This window comes from Zerene cesonia, chromosome 26, assembly GCF_012273895.1.
Source record: "Zerene cesonia ecotype Mississippi chromosome 26, Zerene_cesonia_1.1, whole genome shotgun sequence".
In the NCBI taxonomy this organism is placed as follows: Eukaryota; Metazoa; Arthropoda; class Insecta; order Lepidoptera; family Pieridae; genus Zerene; species Zerene cesonia.
This window is the reverse complement of record NC_052127.1, coordinates 6,172,966-6,192,933: the sequence shown is the minus strand read 5'-3', so window position 1 is coordinate 6,192,933 and position 19,968 is coordinate 6,172,966. Positions and strand designations below refer to the sequence as shown.

Below are 19,968 nucleotides of genomic sequence, written 5' to 3'. Positions count from 1 at the left end.
ACAGATTCGAAATTCAAATGTAATATTTTTTTATAATTAAGTGTAACAGTATTTATGGCCAGACTAAGTATAATAATAGTAGTGAGCAAAGAGACCTCTTTAGGGTTTTAAGAAGCGACTGCAAGACATATGTATACATAAATACATTTTATTCGATTCCGAAAAATTTTTCCTTCGCCTATATATTTAGCTACCACGCTTTGAAATGTTTATTCCTCTTCTTCTTCTTTATTTAAAATTAAATAATTATTTTTATTAGATCGTACTCACCATTATACTTCGCTCTAAATTCCTTATCATAAATCCTGTAAGAAGTCGCATGGGCCATCATCAGGTTTTTCGCGCATATATAACTGCCTATTCCTGGACTATATATTCCTGGAGCAATGTAACCAGTCTCATATGTTAAGCCACAAATTGACACAGGTTCGTTGAAGGTAGCCCAGGTTTTGACTCTATCGCCAAAGAGGGTGAAGGCGACGCGGGAGTAGGCTCCAAACCATTCCGCTAAGAGTGGGTTGGTCATGCCACCTGAAAGGAATTTTATCGTTTTTTTATCTTTTACTTAGAAAGTAAAGATTTATTATTGATATACATATGCATTTCTCACCCCTTTTTAAGGATTTACTTTGGGGGTGAATAATTAAACGTGTTCTGTCGAAAGTTATTTTTAATTGATATACATGAAAGTTAAGTTCTAGGATACCTTGATATAAATTATTGTAATCCCCAGGCGGAAGTATTTCACCTGTATTGTTCTCTATACATATCTTTTTACTAACTTCTTTTGATTGCGATGTTTTGATCGAGATCGAGAGAGTTTCTAAGTTTAAGTTATATAACGAATGAGATGGTTAGATCTTATACAGACAGTATAAAAATTATTAAATTCAGTTCATTTTTGTGTTAAATCTCGATGTTAGCCTAAAGGGCTACACCTTAGCACTGAAGGTGAACTGAAGGTTCATTCTGGTTCGTTTAAGAGTGTCACACTTATGCCGCTTCACTTTTGCAGGTCGGAACACAGTGGGGTTTTAGTCGGTAGGAATCCGGTATAAGCCACGACCACTTTCCCGGGGGCCGTGGGTATCTATGCAAGATTCTCCCACTTTAAAAAAATGTATGGCTAAATCTTATCACCTAGGTCCTGTAGATTCTGCGGCAAGTCCCAATGGTAGAGCGTGACCAGGGGTTCAATGCCGTTTGCTAACAAACCATCGATAAGGTTGTTGTAGTATCGAGTACCATCTTCGCTTATTTTGTTGGCAAAACCGTTGGGCAGTAGACGCGGCCATGAGATGGAAAATCTACAATTTATAAGAAGATTAATTTTAGATATTGACATTCTTATGTTTTGTATCGGGAAGACACAGATTCCTGAAACTCAACGAAGGCTAATTAGGTATCTGCGTTATGTAATGTATACACTGTTCAATCAATGATTTTATTTTATCATTATGTCCAATATTATATTTTAAATAAGATATTTAAAATAACCCAATTATATTTATAAATCTCAGTTGGTTTTTTCTCTTTGTTATTTCCTTTTTGTTCTGATAATAAAAAAAAAATATCATTAATAAAGACATGATTAAGAAATTATATTACGCCAGTCATTTTTTCTTTAATAAATAATGCTTGGCGTCAATATTTGCTATTTTAATTGACTTGTCTTCGTGAAGATACCTATTTATACGGATATTTTAGCATAACAATATTGAGTCATCATCATCATCATCATCATCATCATCATCAGCCCATATATGTTCCCACTGCTGGGACACAGGCCTCCTATGAGGGTTGAGGGAGGGTAAAATATTAAGTGTTATAAAGATAATATTACTATTTGCTGTTTATCTAGAATTCACCTGTAAAAATGTAGCCCCATGTCCTTAGCTAGTTGGATGTCTGTCTCCCAGAGATTGTAGGAGTCGCAGGCCACGTCTCCGCTTGAGCCATCCGCGATCATTGTTGGGTTGTTGTGCGTAAATGTATCCCATATGCTTGCAGCTTTATCTGCAGGGTTATTTTATAATAATTAATTTAATTGGCACTCGTTGTCTGTGGTAAAAAATCTATTATATAGAGTTTGGGAGTTAGAATTCTCCTCTGATCGGGAATCCTTCCGGCTGAGGGCCCGTGGTAGTTACGATACATTAAATGGGGTTTTTTTATAACTGTTTTTTTTTTATCCATATGCTATATAATTTCTTCATGTGTTTTATATTCAAATGTCATAAAGATTACCTTTAAGTGCTTGATTCGTTTGTTACTTGTTTTGTACCTTATTGAGACTATGTGTTGTCTTTCTGTATAGATATGATAAGCTGTATGAACGTAGAACCGAGGGGGTAGATTGTAGGTTCTGGGTTAGACGCCTAGTGGGGACTCGCAATAATATGTTTCAGTACCGTACCACTTGTACATAAAGAAAAACGTATCAGTGTAAAGGATGCGTATCATCTGCCCCATACCCCACTAGGGGACAGAGGACTTCACTTACGTATGGAGTAGTAGCTAGTTATTGACTGTCCCGTCACTGAAGACGCGGGAACGAATCCTGTCCTAACATAATTATTTAATTTTATATCAGCATATTGAGCATATAAAATGCAAATATTCACTTGCACCATATTTTTTATAAAATATGTATTCTCATATCCTACCATACCTAATTACCTTGTATGTGTCCCAATTAAATAAATTTTAAGCTAATTACTTTCGCATTTGTTATCTTAACAAGGCAATTATAATTGCATAAATTTAAACTAACATAATATATTATGATATTAAGTGTATGTTTCACACTATCGAACCGGTTTGCTGAAACTTACCTACTCAATATGTAGGATAATCTAAATTTTGAGAAATTAAAGACTTTTTAACGGATTTTTAACGCGATTTATTCATTATATTACTAACACTTTGCAGCGACGGTCACGGGGAGACTGTAGTGTTCGAATCGACGCCTTAATAATATAATGAATAAATCGCGTTTAAAATCCGTTAAAACGTCTTTAATATCTAAATATATAATGCTCGCGTAAAATCAAACACAAGAAAATACAATCTAAATATGATCAATAGTGGGAGGAAAAACATCTCCCTATGAGAAGTAAAAACCCGCAAGCGTGCGAGGATGTACAGCGGGATGGATGGTTGGTAACATTTTATATTTAAACTCGTGATAAGGTCAATTATTGAGGACGTAAAAATCGTGAAATGTTCTAGTCAAATGCAGTCTACCCATTATGAAATAAGGCTACTTTATGAATTGCCTGAACAGTAATTTGTTTCAATGCAAACAATATTATGTTTGTTTTTATAACTTCAAAAGTGCTTCTATAAGAAGTCTAATTAAAAGAATAAATGTTTGAGTTTGAGTTCAATAACGTCTTAGATTATTATAAAACTACTGTAGCTAATTCCGGGTTTATTTAGATCGCAGGGCTTTTGTGTGCCGTTTATTTACACAAGTAGTTAATAAATTACAATTAAAATATGAAACAATCGATCAAGTACGAGCTGGACTCGCGATACTAAGTTAAGGATAGTTATGAAAGTCAGCGATCTGATTTATGACCTCGTCAACCATTGTTTATATATCTACACTAATATTATAAAGAGGAAAGTTTGTATTTTTGTATGTTTGTAACGTTTTCACATAAAAACTGATAGACCTATTTCAACAATTCTTCGTCACCATTAAAAAGCTCCAACTTCTCTGTGTGACATACAAGCTTTTTTTATTATTTGTTGTTAAAAATAAATAATCTCAGATTTCAACTGTCTAACTATCTCAGCTCGTGATATACAGCCTGTTGACAGACGGATAGACAAACTGACAGACGGACAGCAATGTGTTAGTAAGAGGGTTCCGTTGTTACGCTGTGGTACAGAATCATAGAAATATCTAGCGAAAAATTCTTCAAGAAAAGTATTATAAATCGGTCCAAATTGGAGAGATATATTAGTGTACTTCTTTATAATATGTAGCAATGGGTTACTCACCGCTTACGTTCCAAGCACCCTCGACCTGGTAAGCCGCAGTGGCTGCTCCAAACTTGAAGTCAGGTGGAAATTTCTTCCCAGAACATGATGAAAGCGTCAGAGCACTGCAACAAAACCGATCATCATCATCAAGGAGACTATATTTATTCCCAGTGCAGGGACACAAACTTTATGTGAGGTGCGAACAAATTTGTAAGGAATAAGTCATAATCCATCATTGGCACAGCACTGGCTGGTAATTTTCACATGTCGTCGAAGATTTTGGCTCTTGAACATGCTGGTTTTTTTTACTGGTTTTCTTCACCGATTGTAGCAGTGGTTATGTGGTAAATAATTTAAATGTCAATTAACGAATATACGAATTTTATATATTTAAAGATAAAAGATTAATTTAGAAGGTAAGGATAACAGGTATTATTAGGTTATTTCATTATATTACCTGATTTTCATAACCATTAGACTACCATTATATCTATACTATCCTATTGTATTCTACTAATATTATAAGTGCGAAAGTTTGTAAGGACGTGTGTGTGTTTTTTACTCTTCAACTACTGAACTTATTGCAATGAAAATTGGTATGTAGACAGCTGGACAACTGGAATAACGTATAGACTTTATCCCGATATTCCTACGGGATACGGACTTACGCGGGTAAAACCGCAGGGCGCAGCTAATTTAATATGATGCTAAGATATAATATATATCTGTAATATCAGGTAATATCCTAAAGAATAGATTGTGCTATAGTTAGCACATAGCATAGACTAGTGTCTATGATAGGTGGAACGTTACATTTTGTTTGATTCTATATAAAATTTTGTTATTGAAAGATCGAATTAATGCGCATTAACATGGTTTCTTAATTAACCAGGTTAATGTACAAGATACATGATAGTAAATTTTCAAATTTGATTTGAATAGCAAGACAATGCCATCACTTTATGTCAGGACCGCACAGAGGGTCAGGGGAAGAACTGTATTTTTATGTACTTAGCTTTACACCTGACCTAATTGTCTGCCTGATGGTAAGCGATCACCACCGCCCATGAACATTTGCGGAGGGCCGCAGCAAACGCGTTGCTCGCTTTTAAGTGTTAAAGGATAAGACAGGATGGACGACGGGAATAAAGGAATGGAAGGGTAGAGGAATAGGAAACGGGCCGCTGACTATCTCGCTCACCGAACGAAACACAATAAGCTAATATTTCCCGCCGGTCTCCTGTGAGGGGTGGTATTCTCTCGGTGCGAGCTGGCCCAATTCGTGCCGAAGCGAGCTCGACTTTCACATTCAAAAGTCTTGTCAGGAATAAGGATAAAACCATCAAAAATTTTCGAATGCCTTTTATGTTTTGACTTACGATGGTGACAGTTATAGAATTGTTAATTTAATTTTCGATTTTTAATATTTGCACACCCAAACTATGCGTACAATGTATTAGCCAGCAGAATATTGTAATTAAAATCTATTATTTGTAACTATATTTTGCAAATAAATATAATGATTTTGAACTTGAATTGGAATATATAATGATTCATCATTACATAGTAACACACATAACATAATACTATGTATGGAACAAAGACGCTTTCTCAGTTTGTGACTATGTCCCTATATATGCTTAAATCTTTAAAACTACGCAACGGATTATGACAGAATTTTTTATTGATAGAGTGATTTAAGAAGAAGGTTTATATATATAATAACATCTATTACATTACTCCGAATTTAAGCCGCAGACAAAGGCTACTTTCGAGTTAGCGGTGTGTTGTCAATGTGGTTAATTAGTTTAAACTTTAAAGGTAGCGAATGTTAATCTCGAATATGTACGAATAAAAAAAAGCCTATAAACAAATATAAACAAACATATGTAAAGTAATGTTAAATTAGTATTGCAAACTATATAATTAATTATGAAGAAGCATAATAATTAAAATTTAAATTCACTCACATAATCCACATATAATAATTTAAATAAATAAAGGATACATATTTCATGTTGAATTAATTATGAAGCATTAAAAAAAATATTAATTTAATTTATCGACAGATACATTAAAATCGAATTCCTTTATGGACAAATATACCATTGTTTAATAAATAATTAATATATATTTACTAACCTTACAACAAATACGAGTATAGAAGCACGCATGGCGATCATTAAACTATCAGGTAATTAATGACCCAGTCCCCAATGAGACTGTGCTGAAAATGTATGGGCGCTGAAATAAATAAAAAATCTATGCTGCGGTTGAGAACCTTGTAAAGTAGCACGATTAAATAAAGCGATAATTCATGATGTATCATAGATATATAGTTAATGTCATGTGATACATTTAGTAATGTATTACACTCATATAAATAAATAAAGAAAGACGTACGATAAAATGTAAAAAATTACATTATGTATATTGCATTTTAAAAGAAAGTACATTATGTCTGGATGGATTTTAATTACGTTTTTTTTATATTGATTGATTATAAGTTTGAACACAATACAGCCTGTAAATATGTTGTTATTTCATTTTGAAAACTTGATCGTCTAAGCAGAACCTCAATTAGTTTTCCGATCGAAGAAATAAGATTGCAAACAAGAGCTTGTAAAAACATCCTGATTAGCATTTTTTTGTTGATAGTTTAAAAATGGTAGCTCTCTGGGACATTGCAACATAAGTAATCAACATAATTGGTTCACCTGGTAGAAAGTTCTGAGGTGAGATAGCCAAAAAAGATACAGTCGTTTCTCCTCCTTTTTTGAAGTCGGTTGAAAATTACCAAGCATATGGATAAGATAAAGATTAAAAGTAATTTACAATAAAGATAATTTAAATTTATAATAAGTGTAAAAATATAATTACGAGAATATAAAATATATTGCCCTTTTATATATTCTTTTATCACAGGTTACAAACTCTACGAAAAGTTTTTGTTATTTATTTTATATTTTATCCTACTAATATTATAAACGCGGAAGTTTGTAGGTATGGATCGATAGATCCATAATAATATTCAATACATAATAATGCTTTGGATCGATGGATATATGGATGTTTGTTACTCTTTCGCGCGAAATCCCGTATTGTATCCGTATGAAAGATGATATAGAGATAGATTATAGCCCATCATAATATGTACCATGGACGAAGACGGAGCGGATCGCTAGTGAAATATATGAGTTTATGTTTAAGTAATTAAATCATCAAATTGAGATATAAATGTTGAGGTAATTACGCTTAAAATATATTATTCAATTAGGACAATAATTAAGTTATAATATATTATTATTCGTTTAGTTTATTTTCGGTTTTAAATGTAATTTCTTTATTCAAAGCATTATAATGCTAATTCATCATCATCATCTGTCCATACATGTTCCCACTGCTGGGACACAGGCTTCCTATAAGGATTCAAGTCATAATCCACCACGCTGGCCAAGTGCGGGTTGGCAGATGTCACATGTCGTGGAACTTTTTATTTTTGGACATTGCCGGTTTCCTCACGATGTTTTCCTTCATCGTTTCGAGCAATGGTGATGGACTATCCACATGTGTAGAATGATTGAAACTTCTATTTATTTCCTGTACGCTCGCCGGGTTTCGAACCCCTTTTGAAATCAACCACAAGGGCTATATACACTCTTATTGATAAAATTTTAATTAACATATACTAACTAAAGCTTTCTTTTTTGACCTTACCTTTAAAATTACATTTCCATTTTAAATTATTAAAAAAGAAAAATAGAATCGTATCTTTACTTACCTTAAAAATAGACAACAATGTGCAGAAGTTTCTAAAGTAAATAAAGACTATGAAATTAAACATTATTTTTCTGACTATAAAAAAACAAAATATGGCGTACCGCAAGGCAGTGTCCTTGGTTCAATTCTTTTTGTATTATACAATGTACATTAATGACATAGTAAATATAACAAATCACAAGTGCACCTTATTTGGTGACGACATTTTTTTATTGTAACTGTTAACAAGAATTCTATGCATGAGCACATAAATGGCATTAATTATAGTATTGACAAGATAACAAAATGGGTTTACATTAATGATTTGGACAAATCAAGATTTTTCCAGTTTAATAAATTTAACTTTTTAAAAAGGTTCAGCGTGATTGACGAATATTCATCCAAACAAACAAGCTTTCACATTTATAATATTAGTTTTTTATAAACATACTAGCTGCACGCCCCGGCTCCGCTCGGATAGTTATTTGCCCTAATTGAAGTAATACATCTATAGCTATATATCTTTTAAGTTGTGTCAAACTGCACACGACTTACAGATTTGATTAAAATCGGTTGAGTAGTTTAGGAGTACATCGTGGACAAACGTGATAAGTATTTATATATATTAAGACAGAGAAATTAATGATATTTGATAGATGTTCCGGATTTTGATTATTATAAGTCAGAAAGTGCCCATCAGAGTGAACATTATTTACTAAGACGTCATTCCTGAAATAGAAATGGAAAAGATAAGCTAAATAAAATGTAAATAAAATACATATAAAGAAACAAAATTATGCTGCATAATGACATAGCAACAACGGTCGCCTCTTTGTTGCTATGTCGGCTAGAAATGTGTATTAAAACTTTTTTTTTAGTTGAACTTAAGTTATTTGTAATAAAAATAAATAACAATTAAATACATACAAATGATAAAATATGTGAATAGGTTACTTTAAATTTTATTACAGCTTTGATTGAGAAAAAAAAGAATTGTTTTTAGTCTGTATTTGTTATATGACGTTAGTTTATGCTCTATCATATTAGCTTCACTCTATTAAAGTAGCTTTACTTTTTGTTTTATGACTTAGGATTTGTCTTTGATTTGTCTATTGAATTTTAAGATCGGAATATGTAAGACTAGCTGCGCCGCGCGGTTTCACCCGTGTAAGTCCGTATCCCGTAGGAATATCGGGATAAAAAGTTGCCTATATGTTTGCGTGAAAGAGCAACAAACACACACACATCCTTACAAACTTTCGCATTTATTATATTAGTAGTATAGGATGTCGTTGTCCTTGGAACAAACAATAGAATAATTAAACTAAAACATGATAATACATACCATACACACATCATATAGGTTTTCTCCAGATGTCACTCCCAACGTGACCTTGAATATAAATTCATACGCTATCAGATAAAACAGTTATATATATGTAGCTATATTTAATTTTTGCGGTAAAACCACTTCAAAGATATCCATGGAGATTACGAAGAATTTATGCTTTTCATTTTTATCGTGCGGTTTGTTTATATTATTATTTATGATGTTTCAACACGTGCATTGGATAATATGATATAGTATAAAATAGGAAAAAAAGTGGTGTATCATTATACTCTATAGATTCGTTTTCCGTGTCTGTGGCTGTCGGGCTGTCTGTTAGAACCTTTTTCAGAGTAATGGATTTCTAAAAAAAAAAACCAAAAAGAATTAAAATCAAAATATATGTAGCGCCATTTCAACGATGTGTTTACTTTGTAGTTTGTATTTTATTTTAGTATGAATCTCTGCCCCAGCTTCGCCCGTACATCGGAACAAGACAAGGTGGAATTTTATAACATACACCTATTTTTTTTTTTATTGATGATAGGGAAGCGCTTGAGCACAATTCGCCTGATGGTATGCTAAGATGTGGTCTAAAATGAAGCGCGCTTCCCTAGAAGGTATTCTCTTCTCTTGAAGACCTCCAGATTGTACACGTAACTAATTTTATTGTACCTAAAGGCGAAATACTCTTAATACAGCTTAAACACACAACAACATGGCTAGCATACTGTCGGTAGGTGAGCAACTCGTAATTGGCCGGTGTTGTTGGTACTAGCTGATTCCCGCAGTTTCCCACGCGTGAATGAGTTTTTCTTTTATAAAGCATTTTATTTTATAGCCTTAGCTTTTTCTATATGAGCTATCTACCAGTGAAATTCTCGTCATACTCTGTCCTGCCATCCCAGACAATAGCCAGAAGCAATAGACAGACAGAGAAAAATTATAAAAAAAAGTTTTTTGTAAATGCGCCGTATCCTTAATCTTATTTTTATTTAATGGTACTACCATTGCTGCTAGCTATAATTAACCATTGAACGATAAGCGATATCTCCTGAGCACAGTGCATATCTACACCTCTATTACTCTTTATCTATATCTACACCCGCACCAGCTGACCTAGCACGCATTATTCTGAAAAATACTTATCACCCAGGGGAGCAAAACATAATTTTTAAACCGATTGTCACCGTACCGATGATTTTGAATAAAAATCAGTCGGAATCAAGGAGCATGGCAATTATTGTGACACAGAAATTTTATGTATATATAGTGACGGAGGGGACGTACTCGGTCGGGCGTGCGACTCGTGATGTTTTATAGGATTCCACATAAACAAGTTTTGACTGAATAAAGTTATAAATATATGACAATTACTCATCCAAACAATATTTAACCAGAAGATGCACAAGATATTAAATATAGTAAATTATATATTTTCCTCTTATAACGCACGCACGCATTTAAAGATGTATCTTATCATATAAACACAAAGGCATTTTTTCCACTTGTTGCACACACGACGCAGGCGGATAAGATATCCGCATCATTGATAACAGCAAGAGAGAATAGATTAAAGATTTAAGATAAACACAACAGGGGGTAGGTACTGTAGATACTAGATAGATCCTTCAAGTATTTTCATTGACATACAATACAGGATTATTTTCTGTGTTTTTTGTGAATTTTATTGACTGATCGTGTTATCGAATTGTGTATTATATGAGTTCATTTAGAACTTGAGCCGGAACTTCTGGGTATGAACTGAACTGGTATTTAATTGAATTTAATTGAAAACTCGAGAAAGATGCTCTTGAACATTTTATTTAAAACAATCAAATAGTGGAAACGGCATCATTTATAGGGAGTGATGGCGGATAACGTCAGCGTAGTACTCTGCGGACGCGCGAGGCGTGCGCGAGCGAAGCGGGTCCGTGAAATCCACACGCACTATGCCGAATCTAGACCTGAGGGTAAAAAACATTTGCGATCATTAATTATATCTATCTAGTTAGAAAATACTACTGATTAAAATACTAGTATATATGTAACCAATCTATATAGTATTAGACAAATATAACTCTAAAGCCGAAACGAATGAAAACAATCTGACCGTAACCAAGTGACGCTGGTAAGGTAGGAGCATTTCGTTTTGTCATAGGTTTGATTTCTTATCTGAAAATTCTTATATAAACATAACTAGCTTCTCGCCCCGGCTTCCCCCGTAGTACATATATAGCCTATGTCACACAGTGAAGTTCCAGCTTTCCAAGGGTAAAATAATTTTTTAACCGAAACGAATCGGTTTAAACGTTACAAACAGACAAAAGTACAAAAGTTTCCTCTTTATGATATTAGTGTAGATAGCTAGAAGTGGGGTAAAATACAGATGGCACTTACGTATATCCGCTGTTCCACTCATAGTTGTCGATGAGCGACCACGCGGTGTACCCGGTCACATTGACGCCGTCCTCTGTGTTAGCTAACAGCACCTGACAGTATAAATTCAGTTCTAGATTATGGAGTATGGATGCTTCCTCTCATCCTTTCCTTTGTTCCCGTCCCGTAAATTTCGTTATCTCTTACCCCTTAAAAGTGGGCAAGGCTCTGCGAATTTTTGTTTTTTTTTTCTGCTCGTGGTTCGCCTGATGGTAAGCGATCACCACCGCCCATAAACATTCGCAAAGGTAGTGCCTCCGTGAATGCGTTGCCCGCTTTTATGGGGTAAGGGAAAAGGAAAGGATTAACGACTGGAAAGAAGGAATGGACTGGGACGGGTGAGGAAAAGGAAACGGGCCTCCGGCTCCCCCACTCACCGTACGAAACACAGTGGCATGCCACTATTTCACGCCGGTTTTCTGTGGGGGTGTGGTACTTTCCCGGTGCGAGCTGGCTTAATTGGTGCCGAAGCGTGCTCGACTCCCACAATAGAATGTTCATGGGCAGTGGTGGTTTTTTAAAGGTGCAACATTGCAATCGGTATTTGTATATTATTTATATTATATTGTATATGGCAGTTCTACAGTTTGTGGATATGTTTTGCATATCATTTTCCTTATTGTTCCGACTTTTAAACCTTTTTTGGATTACTTATAGTGAATGCATCAACATCGGCTCAGACATTCTTGAGTTTTAGCGGGACTAACGAACAGAAATTGATTTTTCTTTTATATAGATTAGTAAAAACTATGCAAAAGTAGTATTCCTGTAGGACCCCAGAGTCTCTAGTGCCCCCAATCATAGAACAACCTACATCAGTCCCTGAAGGTGAAGTACTTCCCCGGTCCCGACTCCCACACCTAAAATGTTTCCTCTATAATATTAGTTTAGATGATATCTGACCTGCTCCAGATGGTCCCGGAAGTACTGCGTCCTGGTGACGTCGTCCAACTCATCAGTGGAGGTGGAGAAACCGTTCTCCGTGATGATAATCTCGACATTCCCGTAATATTCCCTTATCAGATTTAGCTGCGCGCGGATACCGGGAGGATAGCTCTGGGAATAATTTCATTATTATCATCATGAGTCCATATGTGTTCGCACTGCTGGGACTCGGGCCTCTTATGAGGGTTCAGGGCAACAATGGAATAATCTAGTGTAAGAATGTGATAATACTTACTAGTGTGATAAATGCCGTAACGAACGATGATATGATTTTTGTGTCTGTGTATGGTATGTCCTTTTACTACGCGGGCGTTTTATATAGAAACTAGCTTTTGCCCAGGGCTTCGCACGCGTTCATTGTAAACATTTATATGTTTATGTATTATACATCTATTAAATACCTTCCTCTTGAATCACTCTATTAATTAAAATAAACCCCATATAAATCCGTTGCGTAGTTTTAAAGATTTAAGCATACATAGTGACGTAGGGACAGAGAAAGCGACTTTATTTTATACTATGTAGTGATGAAAGTTTCCATTAATTGGTGGAGCAACGAACATATTATCATTACCATACAGTAGTAGTAGATTTCTGATACGGTAAAATTCGGTGCATAGTTGGTCATATCAAATTAAAGTTAAACAAGTCGACGTAAACTCAGTAGCCGATTACTATATAGGTTCAAATTAAACTTGCTCAATTCATTTGATAATTTGTTTTACTCTGAGCCTGACGTCATAAATGCTTTATCATTAAAAAAAATGTATTAAACGTGGAACTATGGGTCTGGTATTGTTAAAGGGGTAATGTTTAAACTTCCATGTTTTTGTACACATAAAGAACAAAAAAAAGAGATATTATTATTATTCAAGAATAGAGACAAAGCACTAGAACCTCACCACGAGCCAGTCCAAGCCAGCGTCCCAGTTGGGATCTGGGATCAGTTCCACATTCAGCTCAGCGTTCCCATTGGACGGCCAGGCGAAAACGGTGCTGTTGTTGGCTTCGCGGACCAATCGGGATGTGTAGTAGTTAAAACCATAGTAGTCAGCGGTACCTACATAAGCAAATATCGGGCGATAAGTTTTTAAACCAAATGTTTCCAAACAATATTCATTTAACTTTAATTTGTCAAGTTAGCTAGACCTATTTCATCCCTATGTAGGGTAAAATATCCAAACGATTAATGAAATAAAAGTAAAGAATGTGTTTTTAAGTTTTCAGTAAGTGAATTATAGGAAATCTTTAAGCTTTCTTGTCAAAATAATGGAATGTTTATTTTTCAATTGAGAAATTGAGTATTATTTTTTATCTACAGTATTGAAAGTACTTCTATTACTTATCCTTCAAGTACTTTCAATTCTGTATATATTTAGCAACATTGCAAAACTCCATCCGTATGTCATTCATACCTTTCACAAATTCAATTTCTTCAGCAGTAAACTTAGGTAGCCTAGACGTGGAGTATCCTTCTTTCTCACTCTTGCTAGCTACAAAAGCCTCAACGCTGGGCGGCCACCCACCCGTCTCCGAGTATATGGGGTGGGAGTACAAAAATCCCTGAATAAACGTTAAATTTTTTCAATTTCACATCCAAATCAAAATCAAATTCAAATGAAGGCGTGAAGAAGAGACATACAGAGTTAGTGTCGCATTTATAATAGCATTGGTAGGGATTTTATTTGGAGTTATTAGCACTTACAAGGTCTCTGGTAAGATGAGTGAGTTCTTCGTATTCAGAAGAGTATGGAGTGAACCACACATGGTGGTTGACTATGCCGACTTTACCTGCAATTCAGTTTATATTATCATTTTGAATAGTCACTACCTATCAGTATATAAATTATATAAAATTGTAGGTTTTTTATTTATTTCAATTATAAGCATTATTTTTATGAGGCGACAAATAGACATAGTTATTAATCAAAATAGGTGACATAAATAGGAAATAAAAATAGGAGTAATCGTAAAAATCGGTTGACCTAGTTGACCAGTTAACAAACAAAAAAAATTACTATTTAATAACCTACTTTTTTTTTGCAGTGTTTAGAAAAAAACATCCTTTACTCACCATTATACTTCGCCCTGAATTCCTCATTATAAATTCTATAAGACGTCGCATGGGCTATCATCAGGTTTTTAGCGCATAAATAAATGCCTGTTTCTGGACTAGCTATTCCTGGAGCAAGCTTACCACCCTCATAGGCCACGTCACAAATAGCTAGAGGTTCGTTGAAGGTAGACCAAGTTTTGACTCTATCACCAAATAAAGTATAGGCCACACGAGAGTAGGCTCCGAACCATTCCGCTATGAGTGGATTGGTCATGCCACCTGTAGGGAGTTTTACTAATTTTTTATCATTATAAATTATAATGGCCTAAAAGTTGGACTTTTATTTCTCTATGATGTTAAAAACAAGTTACCTACCGTCGCTACTTAGTTCATTGAGTAGATATCCAGGTATCTATCGAAAGAACTTAAAAACCAGTAGTTTTTGGTCTTAAATAACTAATTGGCTAATAAGAACTTATAATGTAAATATAATATATAAGTTCTGATACTGAATAATTATTTCAGATCGTAATATAATATTATCTGCTTAATCGGTTCCAAAGTCTTTTTAAAGAGTATTTGCCGAACTACTTTTATTTGATTTTTACAGGAATGTGTGTGGTTTTGACTGAACCATACGCGTATTGACAAAATTTCTCTTTCCTAAAATCCTATGACTTTGCAAACATTCGGTTACCTTTACGGTTTTATCCTGCCTCGTGATCAAATTTTTTCTATTCTTTCAAAATTTCTCATTTATAAAGCATTTCAATGCTATAAAACTAAAAATTAAATTTAACAAAGGCCGCGTTCCATCGATACAATATTGTAATCATTGAAATAATGTTTCGTATTGGTTGTGATGGTTCTTAATCATCTCAATAGATGGCGTGGGGTGCCCCTTAGGCACATGAAACCGAAAGAGTAGAAGAAATTCGATTACTGTGGCAGGATCACGGGTGGCCGAGAGGCTAGGCGTTGCTACGGTTAGGCAAGAAACGCAGGTTCGAATCCTGCCTCGTGATCAAATTTTTTCTATTCTTTCAAAATTTCTCATTCGGTTACCTTCTCAGTTAACTAAGGTCTGTAGTTTTTGTGGTTCCTTAAATATGTTATAGTCAAAGTCTATTCACCTAAATCCTGCAGATTCTGCGGCAAGTCCCAATGGAAGAGCGTGATCATGGGCTCAATGCCATTTGCTATCAAACCGTCGATCAGATTGTTATAGTATCGTGAACCATCTTCGCTTATGTGGTTGGCAAAACCGTTAGGCAGGAGGCGTGGCCATGACAGCGAAAATCTATTAATTACAAGAACATTTTAGTTATTACTATTTTCAAAATTATCACAATATTGTCAACATACATTACCATTCACAAAAACTTATAAATCTATATATTTTATTTAACAAAATGCCTTATAACTGTTGTTCTAAAATTCACCTGTAAAAATGCAGCCCCAAGTCCTTAGCTAGTTGGATGTCTTGCTCCCAAAGGTGGTAGGAGTCGCAGGCGACGTCTCCGTTGGAACCATCCAAGATCTGCTCTGGATGGTCATGCGTGAACGTGTCCCATATGCTTGGGCTTTTATCTTTAAGTTTTCGAATAATAATAATTTTTAAAGATGAATTTTATTATTAAATTTATATTAACAGACAAGAACATAGATATAAAACAATATGATAATAAATACCAAATATATAATAGAATGTAGGTGCATTCTTTAGCATCATTGTTATGTAGGTATTACACATGTAGATTTAAAATGTAAAATTGACATGATTTTAAAAACTGCGATAAGGATCTTGTTGGATTTTGATTTAATATATAAAGCGATTCAAGAGTAAAGTTTATATGCGTGCGTAGAGTAAAGTTTTAGTGCGAAGCCGCGGGCAAAAGATTAACTTTTGCCGAAATAAACAGGGATGATAAATGATGACAACTAAGAACAATAAGTACATTAAATTGACCAATTCCTTAATGGCCGAGGACACAGGGCAACGATTTATAAAAGTCGGTCACGTGCATTGGGCACGCGACACTAAGCTAACGAGCAGCTGAAAAAAAAGGTCGCCCATCCAATTTATGACCGTGGCAACCGTTGCATAACCTGGATATTTTATTACTTGTTGTTATAGCGGCAACAGAAATACATCATTTCTGAAATTTTCAACTGTCATGCTATCACCATCATGAGAGACAGCCTGGTGACATACAGACGGCCAGCGAAATCTTATGATAGGGTCCCGTTTGGGTACGGAACACAAAAATGTATGTGTAAAGATTTTTTTTTATTATAATAGCGAGCAAACGAGCAGGCGCGTCACCGATGAGCGGTGTTTAACGCCGCCCATAGGCGTCCACGCAACCTGGAGAGTTGCGGGTGTGTTGTCGGCCTTTAAGGGACGAGTACGCTTTTTTCTTGAAGTGATCCCCAAGTCATGTATTACACAGATATACAACACTTCAATCATGATATAAACAAATACGATAAGACTGAACTGTATAAGCTCTGCTTTATCTCAAAGTTATCGTATTTTGACGTGTTTTGATTGCAAAAATGAAATGTGAATAATTTTATCCGATACAATTTGTAGAAGTAATCAAGGTCACGTGTGGATAATAGAAAAGTCACTTTGACGATGACGGTTAACTAACCTGCTGTGTTTTATTGAGCGCCTCCTAGGTAATGTGGTTAACACGTGAGCGTAGAACTAGGGTACTGGGTTCGATTCGATCGACCTACTTGGACCTACTTGTACCCTTGACTTTACACTATATTTTATAATTGTATTATTATTATACTTTTGCCCGCGGCTTCGCACGCGAATCCCTCAAAAATAATAGTATTTCTCCACTATTAAATGCTTGTTATTATACACAGAAACCTTCCCCTTTAATAACTCTATCTATTAACAAAAACCCTATCAAAATTTATTGCGTAATTTTAGAGATTTAAGCATAGACACATGCCATAATCTAAAATTACCACGTCGCTAGTGAAAGTTTTTTAAAATGTGAATGCTATTATTTATGAAAATTTAATTTTGGTACAATACCAACACGATACTCACATATTTTACTAGCTGCTCCCCGTGGTTTAACCCGCGTAAGACCATATCCCGTAGGAATATCGGGATAAAAAGTGCTTGCCTATGTGCTATTCCAGTTGTCCAGCTATCTACGTACCAAATTTCATTGCAATCGGTTCAGTAGTTTTTGCGTGAAAGAGTAACAAACATACACGCATCCTTACATGCTTTCGCATTTATAATATTAGTAGGACTAGTATTTATAATGTTAGGAGGATAGGATAGGATAGGATACATTATAATATAATATATCCTATCCTATATATAATAGATAACATTTTATCCAAACAAACCTAAAATAAATAAAACACGTCACATATCACATCGAGTTCGCAGCATCTTATAACTTCCCGTTGTTTGCTTAATAATATATTTACTGAATCAGAAAAATCTCGATCATATTTCAAATAAATGAATTAACAAAAAATATACCTTCTAATTTAAATATTTCCTAGGGCTTGCCTAAGAAATTATTACTTTACTTATTTCCCGCTAGAATCAGGAGAAATTTGGAATAACGCCTCGCGGTTACTTAGAAGGGCGTTGACCACTCACCGCTTACGTTCCAAGCACCCTCGACCTGGTAGGCCGCAGTGGCTGCTCCAAACTTGAAGCCAGGTGGAAATTTCCTCCCAGAACATGATGAAAGCGTCAGTGCGCTGCAACAAAACCAATCATCATGAAGAGACAGTTCTTGTTGGTGGAATGAGTCATACAGACTATTACTATCTTATCCACGTAATACAAACGTATGGCGTAATTAAAGTTAATGTTACCTGCGGGTAGTGGAGGAAGTATTTTTTATGTTAAGTAAAAGCCCAAGGGGCATTTCTTGAATTTTTAATTTTCCGGAAATTCGAAGAAGGACGGCGGGGCATGTATAAATAAATAATATATTATAATAGTTTAAAAAAAACTAAAAAACACGCTTTTATCATATTTTGCAAATTGAAAAATGGAATAATTTTATCAAATTAGTGTATTGTCATCGGTCCTCAATAAATCTACAAAGTTTGAACGAAATCTGGCCGTTTAAAGTGGGTCAAAATCGCGGCAAAGAAGTCGGTTACAAACAAACATACAGGTAAAGCTAATAAAAAGCGTGTAAAAAGCGTAACGTGGAATAAAAAAATTGACACCCGAGTGCTAAATTAAGAAATATGTGCTAATACAATAACTCACGAGATTTTATTCGCAGTTACAAAAGATCTAAAACTTATTACATGAAATTAACTTAAAAACATTGATTTAATAATGAAAGAAAACGATCGAAAACAATGATTTTAAAATATTTTTTTATTGTCTCTGTTTCGTTTGCATTGTATAAATTCATCTTGTATCATACATACACCTAAAATGTGAACCTCCTGACATAAGCATTTTCTTGCTTACTAGGAGCGTTCCAATCATATAAAAATATCAAATAGTTTAAAAAAATCATTTAAAGAATTAAATAAATGATTTGAATTGAGTAATGTTATTGAGTAAAATTTTACAAAAGATACCTCTAATACAGGGTACTGTATTCCTTTTAATGAGTGATCTTTATCATGGTAAATGGTTCGGGAAATAGAAGACGATTTTGACAAAAATCCTTTTCTTTCATCAACAAATAAATAAAATATAATTAAAGGTCACTTACCTTATAACAAATACAAGTATATTTGAAGCACGCATGTCGAAACCCTTGGGTTATTATATTTACAGTCCCGAAGAGACTGTGTCGAAAATGAACGGGTGGTGAAATAAATAAGAAATCTATGCTCTTGCGAACCTTGAAAACCGGATGATAAAATTTGACGATTATTTGTCATATATATCAGATTAACTGAGACATGTGCAAGCAAACAAAAGACGTAAATAAGATACCATGATCTAATAGAATACAAAACTTTCTGTACATTGAATATATTTACAAAACAATAATTGAGGGCAAAGGCCCTTAGGCACATGAAACCGAAAGAGTAGAAGGAATTCGATTACTTTGGCGGGACCACGGGTGGCCGAGAGGCTAGGCGTTGCTACGGTTAGGCAAGATACGCAGGTTCGAATCCCGCCCCGTGATCGAATTTTTTCTATTCTTTCAAAAAAATTCTCATTTATAAAAAAGTATTTCAATGCTATAAAACTAAAATTAAATAATTGAGGGATTCTAATACGTTATATGATATATTTCGGGATTTTCCGTAGAATTTGTAGCTCATTTAAATTTCAATATTTTTTTCGGTGAAGTTCACGACCAAAGATACTCTTAGTATTGAATTTGATTGTCATCCTTTTAATATTATAAATGCGAAAGTTTGTAAGGATGTGTGTTTTTTGCTCTTTTACACAATAACGACTGAACCGGTTGCAATG

At 34.5% G+C, this 19,968-nt stretch overlaps 2 protein-coding genes across 2 annotated transcripts in view; both read right to left on the bottom strand.

Moving 5' to 3' along the window:
• Positions 1-4,467, bottom strand: part of LOC119837211 (myrosinase 1-like) — a 9,765-nt gene extending 5,298 nt beyond the window's left edge. The window contains exons 1-5 of the mRNA XM_038362737.1: positions 4,451-4,467; positions 4,012-4,115; positions 1,869-2,016; positions 1,141-1,307; positions 271-531 (exon numbers count right to left, since the gene is read on the bottom strand). Coding sequence (XP_038218665.1) covers positions 271-531; positions 1,141-1,307; positions 1,869-2,016; positions 4,012-4,115; positions 4,451-4,467 — 697 coding nt within the window. The remainder of the gene's footprint in view (positions 1-270; positions 532-1,140; positions 1,308-1,868; positions 2,017-4,011; positions 4,116-4,450) is intronic.
• A 6,418-nt stretch (positions 4,468-10,885) lies between these two features.
• Positions 10,886-19,287, bottom strand: LOC119837210 (myrosinase 1-like). The gene is made up of 11 exons (XM_038362736.1): positions 19,253-19,287; positions 18,166-18,269; positions 15,962-16,109; positions 15,653-15,819; positions 14,538-14,798; positions 14,169-14,254; positions 13,879-14,026; positions 13,366-13,523; positions 12,422-12,574; positions 11,480-11,571; positions 10,886-11,046 (listed from the first exon to the last, which is right to left on the bottom strand). The coding sequence occupies exons 1-11, from the start codon at positions 19,285-19,287 to the stop codon at positions 10,938-10,940; spliced, it is 1,461 nt and encodes a 486-aa protein (XP_038218664.1). The 3' UTR covers positions 10,886-10,937.
• Between the last annotated feature and the right edge of the window lie 681 nt (positions 19,288-19,968).